Source organism: Macaca fascicularis, chromosome 20, assembly GCF_037993035.2.
Source record: "Macaca fascicularis isolate 582-1 chromosome 20, T2T-MFA8v1.1".
Taxonomy (NCBI): domain Eukaryota; kingdom Metazoa; phylum Chordata; class Mammalia; order Primates; family Cercopithecidae; genus Macaca; species Macaca fascicularis.
In genome coordinates this window covers 65,331,172-65,350,564 of record NC_088394.1, presented here as the reverse complement: position 1 = coordinate 65,350,564, position 19,393 = coordinate 65,331,172, and the positions used below count along the sequence as shown (strand labels likewise).

Here is a 19,393-nt window from a genome sequence, read left to right as displayed (position 1 = left end):
TTCTGTTAACTTAACAGAAGTTAACAGGTTAACTTAACCAGGTTAAGTCCTATGTTAAGGCCTTAACCTGGACATGTGGCTGGATAAGCAGAGCCTTTACACCCCCACATGGAGCTTTCAGTTCAACGCAGAACCCACAACATATTTCAGAATCATTTCATTTTTCCTGATAGTTGAAGATAATCCTCAAAATATTTAATCAAACACCGATGTTTACAAACTGTTTTCAGTGTTCAGATGCTGAAGCTAATTTTCTTTCTTCCATTCATGTATCCCCCTCTTTTTTTTTTTTTTTTAGACAGAGTCTCACTCTGTTGCCCAGGCTGGAGTGCAGTGGTGTGATCTCAGCTCAGTGCAAGCTCCGCCTCCTGAGTTCACGCCATTCTCCTGCCTCAGCCTCCCGAGTAGTTGGGACTACAGGCGTCCGCCACCACGCCCGGCTAATTTTTTGTATTTTTAGTAGAGATGGGGCTTCACTGTGCTAGCCAGGATGGTCTCAATCTCCTGACCTCGTGATCTGCCCACCTCAGCCTCCCAAAGTGCTGGGATTACAGGCGTGAGTCACCGCGTCCGGTCTCATGTATCCCTTTTACTGAATGTGAAGGGGGCTTCCTCCCACCCCAAAAGCATTACTGTGATCCCTTCTCTTCTTTAGAGTGACAAAAACACATACATGTACTGTACACATGTACTTGTAAAGATGTCTGGAAGACATCTTAATCAAAATATCAATAGTGCTTATATACAGGTATAGGATTGCATTTTTTTCTTTATGTCATTGTGTGTATTTAAAATTTTTGTTTAAGTCCATAGCATTTATTTTAAAAAGTTATTTAAGAAATGAAGAAAACTTATTTTGTAACCTTGTTCAAACTCTATCTTAATTTTATTTTTGAGACAGGGTCTCACTCTGTCCCTCAGGTTGGAGTGCAGTGGCACAATCATAGCTCACTGTAATGTCAAATTTTTGGCCTCGAGTGATCCTGCCTCAGCCTCCTGAGTAGCTGCAACTACAGGCACACACCAACACATCTGGCTAATTTTTAAATTTTTTGTAGAGACAAGGTCTTGCTATTTTGCCCAGGCTGGTCTCAAACTCCTGGCTTTAAGCAAGCCTCCCACCTGAGCCTCTCAAAGCGTTGGGATTACAAGCATGAGCCACCAACCAGCCTCTTGCTCAAACTTTAAACATGAAAGACCTGTAAACTGAAATCTTGTTGAGGCTTCAAATACTATAATGCACTGGATGGGATCCAGAATCCAGCTGATTCTTACTGAATTTTAAGCTCTAATGAATAAGGTTATGAAGAGTTCCATGTTTGGGGCATGAGGCAGCATCTGATTTTAAACTGAACACTAGTTAAGTGGCTTTTTTTTTTTTTTTTTGAGACAAGGTCTGGCTCTATCACCCAGACTGAAGTGCAGTGGCATGATCTCAGTTGACTGCAACCTCTTCCTCCTGGGCTCAAACCATCCTCCCTTCCTAGCCTCCTGAGTGGCTGGGACTACAGGCACATACCACCATACCCAGCTAATTTTTGTATTTTTAGTAGAGACAGGATTTCGCCATGTTGCCCAGGCTGGTGTTTAATTGGTGAGCTCAAACAATCCACCCGCCTTGGCCTCCCAAAGTGCTGAGATTATAGGTATGAGCCACTGAACCCACCTGTTAAGTGGCTTTTTTTTTTTTTTTAAAGTAGAGACGGGGTTTCACCATGTTGGCCAGACTGCTCGCCAACTCCTGAACTCAAGTGATCCGCCCACCTCGGCCTTTCCCAAAGTGCTGGGATTACAGGCCTAAGCCGCCATGCCCACCCTGGCTTTTTAAAGCTTATCTAGGCCGGGGCTGAGCATGGTGGCTCACACCTGTAATCCCAGCACTTTGGGAGGCTGAGGTAGGTGGATCACGAGGTCAGGAGTTCAAGACTAGCCTGGGCAAGATGGTGAAACCCCATCTCTACTAAAAACATAAAAATTCACCAGGTGCGGTGACAGGCACCTGTGATCCCAGCTACTGGGGAGGCTGAGGCAGGAGAATTGCTTGAACCCAGGTGGCAGAGGTTGCAGTGAGCTGAGATTGTGCCACTGCACTCCAGCCTGGGCTACAAAGTGAGACTCCATCAAAAAAAAAAAAAAAAAAAGCAGCAGCAGCTTATCCAGGCTGGGCACAGTGGCTCACACCTGTAATCCCAGCACTTTGGGAGGCCGAGGCGGGTGGATCACTTGAGGTCAGGAGTTCGAGACCAGCCTGGCCAACATGGCGAAAACCCATCTTTAATAAAAATACAAAATTAGCTGGGTGTGGTGGTAGGTGCCTGTAATCCCAGCTACTTGGGAGGCTGAGGCAGAACTGCTTGAACCCAGGAGACAGAGGTTACAGTGAGCCAAGGTCATGCCATTGCACTCCAGCCTGGACAACAAGAGCAAAACTCCGTCTCAAAAAAAAAACGAACAAAATGAAACAAAAAAAAAAACCTTATCCAAAAAGATACAAAATAGCACAGACACAGCCTATGGCTGCAAACACACATATTTGGATAAATGGATCAACCTATTTTATAAACATCAACTTCTCATATAATCGTTATGTTCCTCTTTATCTCTAACTCTTACATTTTTCATGTCCCAACTGGTGTTCTTTACTATCAGTTTAAGTGAAACTAAGTTAGTCACACAACATTATTTCCCCTGCTTTTGCAAGCAAGTTTGTTCCTGGATTATTCTCAGAGTGGAAGATCTGGCTGTGTATTCTGCACAGGAATGAGCTATGCTGACAGTCACTGTTAAACTATTTTCTCAGGAGGATTCTCTCCAACCTCATCCCAAGCTCCTCTCTCAAGTCAGGAGCCTGATAAATGACCACCAAAAACATGAGGAAGGAATTGCTTTACTTTGAGTAAAAAGTCTTTTACATTCTCAACTTGCAGGTGTCTTTCAGCTCAAGTCTCCTGGCCATTTGGGGTTTGAGTAGACTGCAGTCTAGAGTCTGGTGACATGAACCTTGAATGAGTTCAGAGTGACTCTTTCACTCTCCCTCTTCATTCTAAAATAACATAGCATATTCATTAATTTATTGAGATCCTACTATATACCAGGAATAGTTTTAGGGACGTAGAATTATTAGTCAGTGAATAAAGTATGCAAAAAAGATGTAATTAAAAATTTAATGAAATTCTAGAGAAATAAAAACTTACATTCACACAAAAGCCTGTACACTAATGTTCTTAGCAGCTCTATTCGTAAGTACCACAACTGGAAACAACCCAAATTTCCTTCAATGGTGAATGGATAAACTGTGATACAGCTATAGAATAGAACACTATTCAGAAATAAAAAGGAATGAACTATAACTCAATAACTTGGATGAATCTGAAAGGCATTATACCAGTCTCAAAAGTTATATGATCCCATTATTGAAAAGAAAAAACTATATGATGAAAAATTCAGTGGTTTCTGGCCAGGCACCATGGCTCATGCCTGTAATCCCAGCATTTTGAGAGGCTAAAGTGAGCAGATCACTTGAGGTTCGGAGTTCAAGACCAGCCTGGCCAACATGGTGAAACCCCAACTCTACTAAAAATACAAAAATTAACCAGGCATAGTGGCGCATGCCTGTAACCCCAGCTACTCAGGAGGCTGAGGCAGGAGGCTTGAACCTGGGAGGCGGAGGTTGCAGTGAGCTGAGAATGTGCCACTGCACTCCAGCCTGGGCAACAGAGCAAGACCCTGTCTTGACCAAAAATAAATAAATAAATAAGAATAAAAAACTAAATTCTGTGGTTTCTAAGGGTTAGGGGTAAGAAAGGATATGATTATAAAGGGGTAGCACAACAGAGTTTTCTGAAACCATGGAACGGTCCTGTATCCTGATTGTGGTGACAGTTACAAGAATTTATGTAGGTGTTATAATTTATATATGTGTCCGAATTCATAGAATTGTATACCTTAAGGGAAAAAATTCAATTTTACAGTATGATAATTACAAAATAAAATAAGTAAATTATACAGTATATTAGAAGATGTTAAGTGTGATGGGAAAAGGAAACACAGCAAGGGAAGGAAATGCTGCCTCTGGGGTGTCAGTTTGTAATTTTAAATATGGTAGTTAGGGTAAGCCATTAAGAAGATATTTGAACAAAGACTTCAGGAGATAGAGGAGTTGGCCATGCAAATATCTGGGAGAAGCATTCTAGCCAGGGAGACAGTGTTAAAGCAGTAAGGAGGCCCAGAGTAACTGGAGCTGGATAAGTGAGGGGGACAGAGTAAAAAATAGGGTCACAAAGGCAACGGGGCTGGGAGGCAGACCATGTACGGCCTTTTAGGTCATGGCAAGGACTTTGGCTTTTATTCTGAAATGGGAAGCTATTGGGAGATTTTCAGGAGCAAGTGACCACTATGTTGAAAATAGAATGAAAGAAGGCCAAAGCAGAAGCAGGAAGACCAGCTAGCGGGTTATCAGGGATGAGAGATGATGGGAGTTGGACCAGGGGAATAGTAGTGGAGGTGGTGAGAAGTGGCCAGATTCTACATCAGATTACATAAGGGGGTGACAAAAAGAAGAGTCAAGGATAATGTCAAGATTTTTGTCCTGAACAACCAGAAGGATAGAGTTCCCCTTGACAGGTTTAGAAGAAAGATCAGGAACTTGAGACATACATTACACAATCAAGTCTAACAGGCGGCTAGATGTATAAGCCTGCAGTTCAGGAAATGGGTGTAGGCTAGAAACATGAATTTGGGAACTATGAGCATATGGTTGCTATTTAATGCCATGAAACTGGATAAGATCACTGTATCAGTCAGGATCCCAGCAGGAAACCATAGTAAAGGATTTAATAGAGGGACAACTTATGAAGGTATGGGCAGAGTTCAGGGAAACCACATGGGAAAATAGAGTGTAGTATCCCAGGGCTATTAACAGAGTGGCTGTTTCCACCCCTAGGCCTGAAGGAACTAGGAAAGAAAGTGGGTATCAAACCCAGAAGAAAAGAGCCCTACAGAGACAGTCATGAGAGGAGCAGGACTTTCAGTCAATTCAGCCAGATTCAAATTGGGTGCCAAGGGGATAAATGCTCCAATCTCACCCTCCTCCTTCTTTCCTCCAATGTCCTACTGGGGCTCTACATTGGCCAAACCCAACAAAAACCAAAGGCCAAGGAAGTCTGCTGATGTTGTCCATGCAGGTCAGTATCCTGGGACAGATGGCATGTAGAGAAGGAGCAGACCTAGAAGGGTCAATGGAAGACTTTCAGCACAAGCAAGGAAGTAAGTATGGAAGAGAAAGCAGACACTCCATCATCAAAGGGCGGGAGAGAAAAGGAGGTAGGAGGTAGGCAGAAGATCCACGAAACACAAGTGCTCCATAGAAATACTGGCTTAATAGGCATGCTGGCTTACGTCGGTAATCCCAGCACTTTGAGAGGCCAAGGCGGGCAGATCACCTGAGGTCGGGAGTTCAAGACCAGCCTGACCACATGGAGAAACTCCGTCTCTACTAAAAAAATACAAAATTAGCCGGGCATGGTGGCACACGCCTCTAATCCCAGCTACTTGGGAGGCTGAGGCAGGAGAATCACTTGAACCCAGGAGGCGGAGGTTGCAGTGAGCTGAGATCACGCCATTTCACTCCAGCCTGGGTGTCAGAGCAAAACTCTGCCACGAAAAAAAAAAAAAAGAAAGAAAGAAATACTGGTCTCTAAAATAGTACCAAGTTTACCCCAACTGAAAAAGCACTCCCTTGACCTGACGAATCCAGACTTGGCTCTTCCCTCCCTTCACCATTCCTTGAAAATCAAAACAAAACAATTTCTGCTTATTGTTTCTATTCTCTCCTTTCACTCCTTAATCTCTTCTGAATTAAAACAGCATTCTAAAGGGTCATTAATGTTTTCTCACCCAATCCAAAGGCCCTTTCTCAATCCTTATGCTCGACCATTCCAATATGTATGGCAATGCACTGTACCAACTGTTTTGTATTCCTTCTTTCTGGCCATTTATTTTTTAAGTGCCTTTTTTCTCCTCCTAGCCCTATAATCTAGGTGTTCCCTAAGGCTCTGATGTTAGCACTTCTCACTTTGTCCTCTCATCCCTGTCAGCATTCTGCTGGATCTCTAGTTTGACACAGCTCTCTAGAACCAGTATCTCCTGTTGGCCCCAATCCCACCACCTGGGTACTGCCCCATCCTTCAGATTCAACATATCCAAACAAGTACTAATCGTCATCCTTTATCCCCTGCTCCTGTGCTCACTCTTGTAGTTATTAGGATTAGCATCATCTTTCTCGCCACCCAGGATCTAAACCAGTACTATAGTTAGTCTGGTGTGAAGCACACTCTTCTGTATTTTATTAAGGGTTGCCCAGGTGGTTAATTCTCATGCTCAATCAAGGTTTGGAAAATGCTTCTCTAAACCTTTGCAGACCACTCTCTGTCCCTATCCACTACATCTAATCAGGTGCCAAATCACATCTGAAATTGTTCTCTAGCCTACCTACTCCCCTCAGTTTCCACTGCCAACATTCCTTGGTTAACCCAGAACAGCCACTGTAATGGTGCTGCTGCTTTTTTTTTTTTTTTTTTTTTTTTTTTTTTTTTTTTTTGGTAATTGGTAAAATATACACAACATAAAGTTTACTATTTTAACCATTTTTTTTTACATGTACAGTTCAGTGCATTAAGTATTCACATTGTTGTGAAACCACCAGCCATCTCCAGAACTTTTTCATTTTCCCCAACGAAAACTCTATACCCACTAAACAATTACTCCCCATTCCTTTCTCCTCTGGCAACCACCATTCTACTTTCTGTCCTTATGAGTTTGACACTCTAGGTACTTCACATAGGTGGACTCATACAATACTTGTCCCTTTGTGTCTGCACTGGCCTCTTAACTGATCTCCTCGCCCAGACCCTCTTCCCTTCTCTCATTCCTTTACACAAGGTTGCCAGGTTGATTGTCCTAGAACCCAACTCATACCAGACCACTCCTGATTTCAGAGTCTCTATGGTTTCCTATTGTCTAAAGAATGTAGTCCAAAGCCTTGTGTATAAATTCATCTTTCCAACCATCTCTTCTCTTCTGTCCCCTCAAACATCTTACTACTTAAAATGCTTGCACAAGAAAACCCACCAAAAGATTCCAAGCAGAAGCACAGGCCACCACAACCCAGTAAACTACTTGCAGAAAGGTATATTCTGACTTTTCCTGTATCCTTATTTATATTGATTCGCTCATTTCTTCACTTCCATGTGTCCAAATCATACCCATTCCCAAAGCACATCTCAAATTCCACCTCTATTAATCCTAATGCAAAAGTAATGGGAGCTTACTAAGATCTAGCACAGATAAACCAGTAATTCTATATATCTAATTGGACTGCATCCACACAACTCCAAGAACAGTTGTAGAAGTGGTAGCTAATGGGTTCAAACTCACCACAATTCCAGGATATGTGAAGAAACTTAGTACAGCAGCTGATGTGCCCCTGATATTGGTCAGACAGAAATTTCCTCATTATAGGCCTGAAAGCAGAGAAAAAAATTCCTGGTACTATGTTGTTAGCCCTGGGGATACAGCAGTTTGAAGCTGTCATATTGGTGCCAGGGTTTTTCGTTTTGTTTGTTTTCTTTCTGTTCCCCACTTCCCGCCTTTCTTCCTTTCCCTTCCTTTTAGTTTCCCCCTCCCCCACTTTGGTCTCATTTCTAGGACTCTCACAGGTATTCTGAAGGACATTTACAGTGATTAAGGTCTCTAAAAAACTCCTTTCTCCACCTATATAGAAACTACAGAGAAAAGCCCAGTGTTCTGAAAGGCAATCACACTGGCTAATGCTTGAACAAGATGTTACTCAATATTGTTTCTATAATATGGATACACATTACAGGGGTTTTGAGATACCACTTAACATTTATGCTTAGGATAGTTCTAGACCCAGGAAGTGAACAAGAAGGGAAGACACCCACTCATCTATTCTACATAAAATTAAAACTGGCTAGGATGTTCCAAACCACTCATCAGAACCAAGCTGAAGGCCGGGCATGGTGGGTCCTGCTGTAATCCTACCACTTTGGGGAAAAAAAAAATTAGCCAGGCATGGTGGCGTGTGCCTGTAATCCCAGCTACTCAGGAGGCTGAGGCAAGAGAATTGCTTGAAACCAGGAGACGGAGGCTGCAGTGAGCCAAAATTGTGCCACACACTCCAGCCTGGGAGAGACTCTGTCTTAAAAAAAAAAAAAAAAAACAACAAGCTGTCCAGGTCAGAGTGTAGTGGCACAATCATAGCTCACTGCAGCCTCAAACTCCTAGGCTGAAGGGATCTTCTTGACTCAGCCGCTTGAGTAATTAGGACTACAGATATGCACAACTGTCCCTGGCTAATTTTTTTTATTTTTTGCAGAGACAGTGGGGTCTCGCTATGTTGCCAAGGCTGGTCTTGAACTTCTGGCCTCAAGTGATCCTCCTGCCTTAGCCTCCCAAAGTGCTGGGATTACAAGTATTGAGGCACCATGCCTGGCCAGGGAACTTAGTTAACACTACACTGAACATCTTTTTCAGTGGAGAAATTAGTGGGTCAAAGTAATATTTAAGGATCATGGTACGTACTGCCAAATTGCTCCCCCCAAAAATCTGTACCATTTTTATACCCCCACCAGCAATATATAAGCATGTCCACGTCAGTACACTTGCCAACATGAAGTAATCCCACTTAAAATAACCCTTGCTATTTTAATAGGTGAAAAATGGTATATATGCCCACCCAATCTTGATCTCCTGTCTCAACAAATGCAGGATATTATTATTTTCTTCTACTTAAAAGCAGGAAATCCATGTCTCTTTATGCTTTTATTTTGTCTGAAGAACTGGGAGGGGTGATTTGTGATAACAGTGGAGAGTTACAGGACAGTCACCAGAACCTCGTATCTCACACAAATAGAATTTGAGTTCTTGATGTACCAGCATATCTAAAGTCATACTTAATTTTCCATTATTGCCTTGTCATTTAACTCTGTGAAGTTAGTTCCTTTCCTCTTGCTAGGCATGAGGGTGGGAAAAGTTGTCAACAAGAAAACCAAAAATGCCCTAAGAAGCAGCAGTGTCTCCCAGATTTATAAGATGTGGTTTAGGTTTATGGTGATCTTGGAATTTTCAGTTCAGTTCATTATCCATCTTTCCTTCTCTGTTCCAATCTAAGCTCTGGTCCAAATCAATAAAAGTAGGAGAAATATCCTTTTCTGAAGATCTCAAATTACTACTGGGATAACAAAAAAAATTCAAGTATAATTTTAAACCTCTGAGCTATAGTGAAATAAGGTAGCTCTGAAATTTGTCCCCAGAAATTAAAATTTCAGGATTTAAAAATTAAGGCCTTTTGGCCGGGGGCGGTGGCTCACGCCTGTAATCCCAGCATTTTGAGAGGCTGAGGTGGGCGGATCACGAGGTCAAGAGAACGAGACCATCATGGCCAACGTGGTGAAACCCCGTCTCTACTAAAAATACAAACATTAGCTGGGTGTGGTGGCGGGCACCTGTAGTCCCAGCTACTCGGGAGGCTGAGGCACGAGAATCACTTGAACCGAGTAGGCAGAGGTTGCAATGAGCCAAGATTGCGCCACTGCACTCTAGCCTGGCGACAGAGTGAGACTCCGTCTCAAAAAAAAAAAAAAAAAAAAAGAAAAAGAAAAAAAAAGAAAAAAGACTTTTAGAATGAATTTATACAAATTGGCAAAAAAAAAAAAAAAGCCCCAGTATTTTTTAGGCCTCATCAAAGTCTAACTTGAATATCTATTACTTTTATACAAAAGTATTAGCATTCATGCTTTTATATATACAAATGTAGAATAACAAGCAAGATAAATAATATGGGGTTTTGACTATCTACTGTATAAATTCTCCTTGGTAAACTTCTTTAACTACTGATCTAATATAGTGAACTCGTTCTTGGTCATTTATAAAGTAAATATTTCTTAACTGAATTTAAAAAGTGTTTTTCTTTGGAATGTTTCCTCAAACTACAAAAGAATATGCAAGCTTCTCAATTTTTTATAAAAAATGTTTTAGGCCGGGCGCGGTGGCTCAAGCCTGTAATCCCAGCACTTTGGGAGGCCGAGACGGGCAGATCACGAGGTCAGGAGATTGAGACCATCCTGGCCAACAAGGTGAAACCCCGTCTCTACTAAAAAAATACAAAAAAAAAAAAACAAACTAGCCGGGCGAGGTGGCGGGCGTCTGTAGTCCCAGCTACTCGGGAGGCTGAGGCAGGAGAATGGCGTAAACCCGGGAGGCGGAGCTTGCAGTGAGCTGAGATCTGGCCACTGCACTCCAGCCTGGGCGACAGAGTGAGACTCCGTCTCAAAAAAAAAAAAAAAAAAAAAAAATTTAAATATCTTCAGTTTGCATTTTTAAATGTTTTTGTAAGGAAGACAGCTACCAGCAAATTTCCCTGTGGAAACTGCCATATGGTAAGTATGTTTGTTTAAAATTCTTTATATAATTAATTGAAAATCTGGGAGACACTGCATCTGAACAATCACTTCAAATTACATATTTTTTTTGGTTTTTAGTGTTAAGATTTATATTTATTTTCTAGGCCACATCTGTTTTGTCTGTTTGTTTGCTTGTTTGTTTGTTTGTTTTGAGATGGAGTTTCACTCCTGTTGCCCAGGCTGGAGTGCAATGACATTATCTCAGCTCACTGCAACCTCCGCCTCCTGGGTTTAAGCAATTCTCCTGCCTCAGCCTCCTGAATACCTGGGATTACAGGCATGCGCCACCACGCCCAGCTAATTTTATATGTTTTAGTTGAGATTTCTCTATGTTGGCCAAGCTGGTCTCCAACTCCCGACCTCAGATGATCTGCCTGCCTCAGCCTCCCAAAGTGCTGGGATTACAGGTGTGAGCCACCTCCTCTGGTGGGCCACATCTTTTTAAAAGTCAATTCTATTCTTTATACTTCTCTCCCCTAAAAAGCAGCACTGCTTTATGTGAAACAGTGTTACAACTTGTTTTATATCCTTCTGCTTACTTCAAAACACAGAGCAAATGAGAAGATTGTTGACAGTGACAGTAAAAAAGTTTAGACCCTGTATAGAATTAGAAAAGATAAGACTTTATTTAATTTCATTTTCACTAAGGGAGAGGCAATGAGAAAGGCAGTTTGCATAAGAAACAGCTTGGTTAGGAATAATTTATATTCCTCTTAGTCTCCAGCTCAAATATTAAAGTAGAGGCTACATTTTGAAAACCTGAACCCAGCCGGGCGCAGTGGCTCATGCCTGTAATCCCAGCACTTTGGGAGGCTGAGGTGGGCAGATCACAAGGTCAGGAGTTTGAGACCAGCTTGGCCAACATGGTGAAACCCCATCTCTACTAAAAATACAAAAAATTAGCCAGGCTTGGTAGTAGCTGTTTGTTATCCCAGCTACTCAGAAGGCTGAGGCAGGAGACTCACTTGAACCTAGGAGGCGGAGGTTGCCGTGAGCTGAGATCGCGCCATTGCACTCCAGCCTGGGAGACAAAGTGAGACTCCATCTCAAAAAAAAAAAAAAAAAAAAAAAAAGACATATACTATAAAATTAAGGGTATCAGAGTTATTGGTAAGTGATTAAAGCAAGTTCTAAGTTTGATATATTTTTAAAAAGTATATACAGATCAGTATGTTAATAAAGTGCTCAAGACAATAGCTAACAGTGGTCATATTTGTGAATGCAATTACAGGAATTTCCATTTTAGAAATTAAGCATTTCTATAATATTTGGACTTTCTATAATAAACATGTGCTCTGTAATAAATTATTATAAAGTTAACTTTTAAATACATGCCATCACGCCAGATGCAGTGGCTCAGGCCTGTAATCCCAGCAGTTTGGGAGGCCAAGAAGGGAGGACTGCTTGAGGCCAAGAGTCCGAGACCAGCCTGAGCAACATAGTAGGGTCATGTATCTACAAAAAAATTTAAAATTAGCCAGGCATGGTAGCACATGCCTGTAGTCCCAGCTACTCGGGAGGCTTAGGCAGGAGAATCCCTTGAGCCAGGAGTTAAAGGCTGAAGTGACCTATTATTATTATTATTATTTTTTGAGAAGGGTCTTGCTCTGTCACCTGGGCTGGCGTGCAGTGGCACGATCTTAGCTCACTGCAACCTCTGCCTCCTGAGTTCAAGTGATTATCCTGCCTCACTCTCCCAAGTAGCTGAGACTACAGGTGTGTACCACTACGCCCAGCTAATTTTTGTATTTTTAGCAGAGACGGGGTTTCACCATGCTGATTGGCCAGGATGGTCTCGATCTCTTGACCTCGTGATCCGCCCACCTCGGCCTCCTAAAGTGCTGGGATCACAGGTGTGAGCCACCGCGCCCAGCCTGAAGTGGGCTATTACTGCACCACTGTACTTCAGCCTGGGTGACAGAGTAAGACCATGTCTCTTAAAAAAAAAAAAAAAAAATTTGGCTGGGCACAGTGGCTCACACCTGTAATCCCAGCACTTTGGGAGGCCGAGGTGGGCGGATCACAGGTCAGGAGATCGAGACCATCCTGGCTAACATGGTGAATCCCCATCTCTACTAAAAAAATTCCAAAAAATTAGCTGGGCATGGTGGCGGGTGCCTGTAGTCTCAGCTACTCGGGAGGCTGAGGGAGGAGAATGGCGTGAACCCAGGAGGCAGACCTTGCAGTGAGCCTAGATTGCACCACTGCACTCTAGCCTGGGTGACAAAGCGGGACTCCGTCACACACACACACAAAAATTCGGGCAGGACACAGTGGCTCACACTTGTAATCCCAGCACTTTGGGAGGCCAAGGAGGGTGGATCACTTGAGCCCAGGAGTTCAAGACGAGCCTGGGCAACATGGCAAAATGCTATCTCTACAAAAAAAAAAAAAAAAACAATAGCCAGGTGTGGTGGCACGTGCCTGTAGTTCCAGCTACCCAGGAGGCTGAGGTGGGAGGATCACTTGAGCCTGGGTGGAGGAGGCTACAGGGTCTTGTTCATGCCACTGCACTCCAGCTTGAATGACAGAGTGAGATCCTGTCACTAAATAAATAATAAAGTGCCATCAAATAATAATGAAAAAAATTATCAGAAAAGTAATTTCAGAAATAGACTCAATAGCAAAACAATACAACAATGTTGGGGGAGTCACTCTTCAATAAATACTGAAGAAATAAGGGGGTATCAGTATGGAATTGCCTTACTTCTATATCTTATACCCTACAATGAATTTGCATTAATCTACAATTGATGCTCTCTGGATATTTTTTGTAAAATCATTAATGTACAGCAACAAGCTTTAAACTCAAATGAACCTCAGCTCAAGTCTTGATATTACCGTTTATCTGTTGGGAGGTTTGAAGATTACCTCTGAGCCTCAGTTTTCTCATTTGCAAAACATAACATACCACCCTTAAACTGCTATTGTGGGGGATTAAATGAGATAATGTGTAAAAGGTACATAGGCCTGTGTTTGAGGGTTGTAGGTACTTAGTATGTGTATACTTAGTATGTATGTATACATATACTTAGTGTGTATGTACATAATTAACAGAATATGCTTCAGAGAGAGTATAGCATAGTGGACAGAGTCAAAGATGTGAAACTGAACAGATCCAGATTTTAATTCCAGTTCTTCCAATTATAAACTTTGAGATTTTGGACAAATAATTTCACTAAAAATTTCAGTTTATATTGACCGGGCACGGTGGCTCACGCCTGTAATCCCAGCACTTTTAGGAGGCCAAGGCGGGCAGATCATGAGGTCAGGAGATCGAGACCATCCTGGCTAACGTGGTGAAACCCTGTCTCCACTAAAAATACAAAAAAATTAGCTGGGCGTGGTGGCGGGCGCCTGTAGTCCCAGCTACTTGGGAGGCTGAGGCAGGAGAATGGTGTGAACCCTGGGAGGCAGCACCTGCAGTGAGCCAAGATTGAGCCGCTGCACTCTAGCCTGGGTGACAGAGCAAGATTCTGTCTCAAAAAAAAAATAAAATAAAATAAAATAAAATTCAGTTTATAATCTACAAAATTCTTTCTCTCTCTTTTTTTTTTTATTTTTATTTGAGATGGAGTCTCACCCTGTTGCCCAGGTTGGAGTGCAGTGGCGTGATCTCAGCTCCCTGCAACCTTTGCCTCCCAGGTTCAAGCGATATTCCCACCTCAACCTCCCAAGTAGCTGAGATTACAGGTGTGCACCACTATGCCTGGCTAATTTTTATATTTTTAGTAGAGATGGAGTTTCACCATGTTGGCCAGGCTGGTCTCGAACTCCTGACCTCAGGTGACCCACACTTGTCAGCCTCCCAAAGTGCTGGGATTACAGGCATGAGCCACCACGCCCGGTCATAATCTATGAAATTCTAATATTAACCCTAATACTAATTTTACCAAGTAACTGAGACGTTAAAGAAGCTTAACTAATAAAAGTAAACTGTTTAATAGTGTCTGAAAGACATTAGGCACTGAACATAACCTACAGAGTGAGGTTATTATGTACTATATCATTAAAGAATATCTGGACGTGGTAATTAAGGTATCTCCAGAAAAGCTCAGGCATAGGGGCACACACCTGTAGTCCAAGCTACTCAGGAGGCTGACAGGGGAGAATTGCTTAAGCCCAGGAATTTGAAGCTGCAGTGAGCTATGATCATGCCACTGAACTCCAGCCTGGGTGACATAGTGAAACCCTATCTTACTTATCTAGAAAAAAAAAAAAAAATCCAGAAAAACAGCAAGCTAACCATTCTTTGTCTCCCCTTCAGGAAAAGACCAATTTTAACAAAATATAACCTTCCTCACCTATATTCCTCTAACACTCTACATATCACTGACATGGCATCTGCCATATGTCACAGTTTTTGTTTTGTCTGTCTTTTCCAATTGACCAACGGGACACTGAAGGGATTAAAACTCAAGACAGAGTCAACAATAATTACAACACATCACTTCTACAGAGTTTATTCATAGTTTTTTAACTTTTTTCTTAGTCACCCTTCAGAACTGTATTGCAGTTTGTGTAGAGCTATTAGGTCCCGAATACATTCTTTTGCACATTCATAAAGCAAAATTCATGTCTTTTTCCAGTCCACACCCAATATTTCTGTGACAGTGGCTTGAAATTAATTATGGTTGCTTCTAACCTCTTAAAGCAAGGTGAACCCCACTCTATATGGCATTACTGCAACAATGTGCATACAGAGGTGTAGCACAAATAAATGTTATACATCGGTCAAAAATTGGCAGTGCATTGAGAAACAGTTCGTAGCAGGAATCACTAATGCACAGATGTACAGTCAATATTGATTAGATTAATTATGAGAGATTCTGCACAAATACAGATATACTTTTACAGTCCTAATTTTGTCTGTCCTAGTGAAATTCTCAGAAGTATTTCTGGCATGAGTAACACAATTCAGTTAAATGTTGTTGCTAATTGCTCTAGATTACGGATTCTTGCAACCATTTGAATAAAAGGCCCTTGGTCAGCCCCACTAAGTGCTTATGACTATTTGGGACACAGTCACTCTCTCCATATACTGAAGGTTGTCACATAGACTCTATATGTATAAACTTATCTGCTGAGGGGTTAATTCAGCTAAATTTCTTATTAAAACAAATCTGCCATTAAGAGCAAAATTCTCCTTAGTAAACAATTATAAGCTTAAACAAATGGCTTCTGAATGAGCAGTTTGCTCCTGCAGTTACATAAAAACATAACCTTAGGGCCAGGCACCATGGCTCACACGTGTAATCCCAACATTTTGGGAGGCCAAGGCAGAAGGATTGCTTGAGCCCAGAAGTTCAAGACCAGCTTGGGCAACATCACAAGACCCCGTCTTTACAAAACAGTTTAAAAATTAGCCTGGTGTGGTGGCATATGCTTGTAGCCCCAGCAACTCAGGACACTGATGTGGGAGGATTGCTTGACTTGAGAGGTCAAGGCTGCAGTGAGTCACAATCCCACCACCGCACTCCAGCGCAACAGTGGGAGATCTTGTCTCAGAAAAAAGCAAGAAAGATAAATGAAATCTTATCGTAAGGAGTCAATAATGGATTAAAATATTCTTATTAGAAAGTCAGTCCTTGCCTCACAAACACAACATATAGGCTTTTATCTATCCCTAGCACAAATGATAGGAAACAAAATTTTTGTTTTACTCTTAAGAACCATAGGGTGGGTATGGTGGCTCACACCTGTTACCCAGCACTTGGGGAGGCTGAGGTAGACAGATCACCTGAGGTAAGGAGTTCAAGATGAGTCTGGTCAACATAGTGAAACCTCGTCTCTACAAAAATACAAAAATTAGCCGGTCATGATGGCGGGTGCCTGTATTCCCAGCTACTCGGGAGGCTGAGGTGGGAGAATTGCTTGAACTCAGGAAGTGGAGGCTGCAGTGAGCCGAGATTGCGCCATAGAACTCCAGCCTGGGCGACAGAGTGAGACTCTGTCCCAAAAAAACAAAAAACAAAAGAACCATAGGCCGGGCATCTCATGTCTTTAATCCTAGCACTTTGGGAGGCTGAGGCCAGCAGATCACTTGAGGTCAGGAGTTTGAGACCAGCCTAGCCAACATGGTGAAACCCCATCTCCACTAAAACTACAAAAATTAGCCAGGTGTGGAGGTGGGCGCCTGTAATCCCAGCTACTCGGGAGGCCAAGGCAGGAGAATCACTTGAACCCAGGAGGTGGAAGCGGAGGCTGCAGTGAGACAAGATCACACCACTGCACTCCAGCCTGGGTGACAGAGTGAGACTCCCTCTCCAAAACCAAAAAGAGCTACAATGTTCCCCCCTTTTCAACAACTGTCTCCTATGTGCAAAGCATGTGGATCTTTAAAATGTCTGACACACAAATTTTGTCCTCAAGTTGTTTAGTTGAGGAAGACAAGACACATGTCCCCTAAAATAGGCCAACTAATAAAGTAGAAATTATAATAAGGCAAAACATGATAAATGCTAGAGGTGTAAATACAATGTTACACATAATTGGATGTAACAGCAGCAAATAAAATGAAATAACTGAAAAATACTTATATAAAAATACTTACTAATGTTTTTCCACTAGACAACAAAACTTCCACTAGACAACGAAATTCCCACTAGACAACAACAACAAAAAAACCGTAGCAGTTCAAGTGCAAGGAAATCCTTATCTGTACTTTTGTTGCTAAGTGGATGTGTTCTGGACTAGCTGGATAAACCGGATGCTTTGTTTTAGATCAGCACCCTGAATGATAAACTATAGACGGAAATATAATATTAACCCAGCACAATAGCTGTGTTCAAAGGGTCAGCAACCACTCCATCCTGAACATCCAGTCAGAGTCACCACTTAGGAACAAGAAAGTCCTCCAAGTTTCCATGTCTTTAAACACTTGGTAATTTTCTTTTCTCTTTTTTATATAAAAGAAATGCTAAAAGTAACTGCCAGGCCTTCATTGTTATTAGAGCTTTTCAGACCAAATAGGCAGAATTAACTGAGTTCAGGAAAAGAGAAAAGACAAAGATGTCTTCATGTTCTTTCCCTCTTCATTCTTACATAACACATACTAATGAATTCCACTGTAGTAAACTGAGAACTGTCAGAGTTAATAGACATCAACTACTGCATGTTAAGTAATATTGTGTGACATTGGTAAACCTACATACTATAACTGTATCCACTGATAATTTGTTTTATTAATTTTCTTAATGAAAAAGTAATAAAAACAAAAGCTGGAATAATTTGAGCATCAAAATAAATAACAGTAATACAGGAGTATAACTCACAGAATAAAATAAATATCCATGAGTCCACAATAATATAAATAATTTAATAAATACATAAATGGAGGAGAAGGGTCAGCTCTTTCTTACAGAAGAATTCTCATTAGTAAGTGTAGCAAGCATGAGATAAATAGAAAATCATCATTAAAACACGATAGTAATAATTGTTGCAGGCAAGATCCATTGATTTATGCTAAAATTACTGGACAAAAGTTTAAAGAACAACTGTGTGTTTGCATAATCTCAACATATTTTCCAAGATATTTATTAATTACAAAGGAAATGGTGGCTCACGCCTGTAATCCCAGCACTTTGGGAGGCCAAGGCAGGCGGATCATGAGGTCAGGAGTTTGAGACCAGTCTGGCCAACATGGTGAAACCCCGTCTTTACTAGAGATACAAAAACTCATCTGGGGGTGGTGGCACAAGCCTGTAATTCCAGCTACTAGGGAGGCTGAGGCAGGAGAATCACTTGAACCTGGAAGGCGGAGGTGGCAGTGAGCCAAGATCGCGCTCCAGCCTGGGCAACTCCAGTCTGGGCAACAGGGCAAGACTGTCTCAAAAAAAAAGAAAAAATTACAAGGGAAAAATAGTAACTTTATGTGGAGAAACATGACAGTAATCATAATCAAGGTTTACATGACTAGATTAAGAAATATTGATGTCATACCCGACCCCTACCCAATATGATACACTGAGAATGATACATCACTTCTCTAGTATCCTTCCTAAGAATGTGTAACCTCCATATATTCATGATGAAACAAAAGACAAACCCAATTGAGGGACATTCTACAAAACCACTGACCAGTATTCTTCTGAAGTGTCAAGGTCATGAAAGAAAAGACAAGACTGAAGAACTGTCACAGATTGGAGGAAACAAAGGAAACGTGACAACAAAGTGTAATGTGGGATCCTGGAAGAGAAAAAGGATATTAGTGAAAAATGGGTGAAAACCATAAAGAGACTGTAGTTTAACAACATCATACTAATGTTGGCTGGGCGTGGTGGCTCACACCTGAAATCCCAGTGCTTTGAGAGGCTGAGGTAGGTTGATCACCTGAAGTCAGGAATTTGAGACCAGCCTGGCCAACAGAGCGAAACCCTGACTCCGGCCGGGCGCAGTGGCTCAAGCCTGTAATCCCAGCACTTTGGGAGGCCGAGACGGGCGGATCACGAGGTCAGGAGATTGAGACCATCCTGGCTAACACAGTGAAACCCCGTCTCTACTAAAAATACAAAAACTTAGCCGGGCGAGGTGGCAGGCGCCTGTAGTCCCAGCTACTCGGGAGGCTGAGGCAGGAGAATGGCGTAAACCCGGGAGGCGGAGCTTGCAGTGAGCTGAGATCTGGCCACTGCACTCCAGCCTGGGTGACAGAGCGAGACTCCGTCTCAAAAAAAAAAAAAAAAAAAAAAAAAAGAAACCCTGACTCCACTAAAAATACAAAACTCAGCCAGGCATGGTGGCTTGGGCGCCTGTAATCTCAGCTACTCGGGAGGCTGAGGCAGGGGAATGTTTGAATCCAGGAGGCAGAGGTTGCAGTGAGCCAAGATCACAGGATTGTACTCCAGCCTGGGCAACAAGAGAAAAACTCTGTATCAAGAAGAAAAAAAAAAAACTTCTTAGATATGATAATGGTT

The 19,393-nt window shown here is 42.0% G+C and overlaps 1 protein-coding gene across 15 annotated transcripts in view; it reads right to left on the bottom strand.

Moving 5' to 3' along the window:
* The window catches only part of SNTB2 (syntrophin beta 2), a 116,445-nt gene that overhangs the window by 60,505 nt on the left and 36,547 nt on the right, over positions 1–19,393 (bottom strand). Inside the window, exon 2 of one of the 15 annotated variants that reach the window (XM_074027506.1) lies at positions 7,435–7,520. The exons of the other annotated variants lie outside the window; for them this stretch is intronic. Within the exon in view, the coding sequence (XP_073883607.1) occupies positions 7,435–7,513 (79 nt within the window). The 5' untranslated portion in view covers positions 7,514–7,520. The remainder of the gene's footprint in view (positions 1–7,434; positions 7,521–19,393) is intronic. 15 annotated transcript variants of the gene reach the window in all.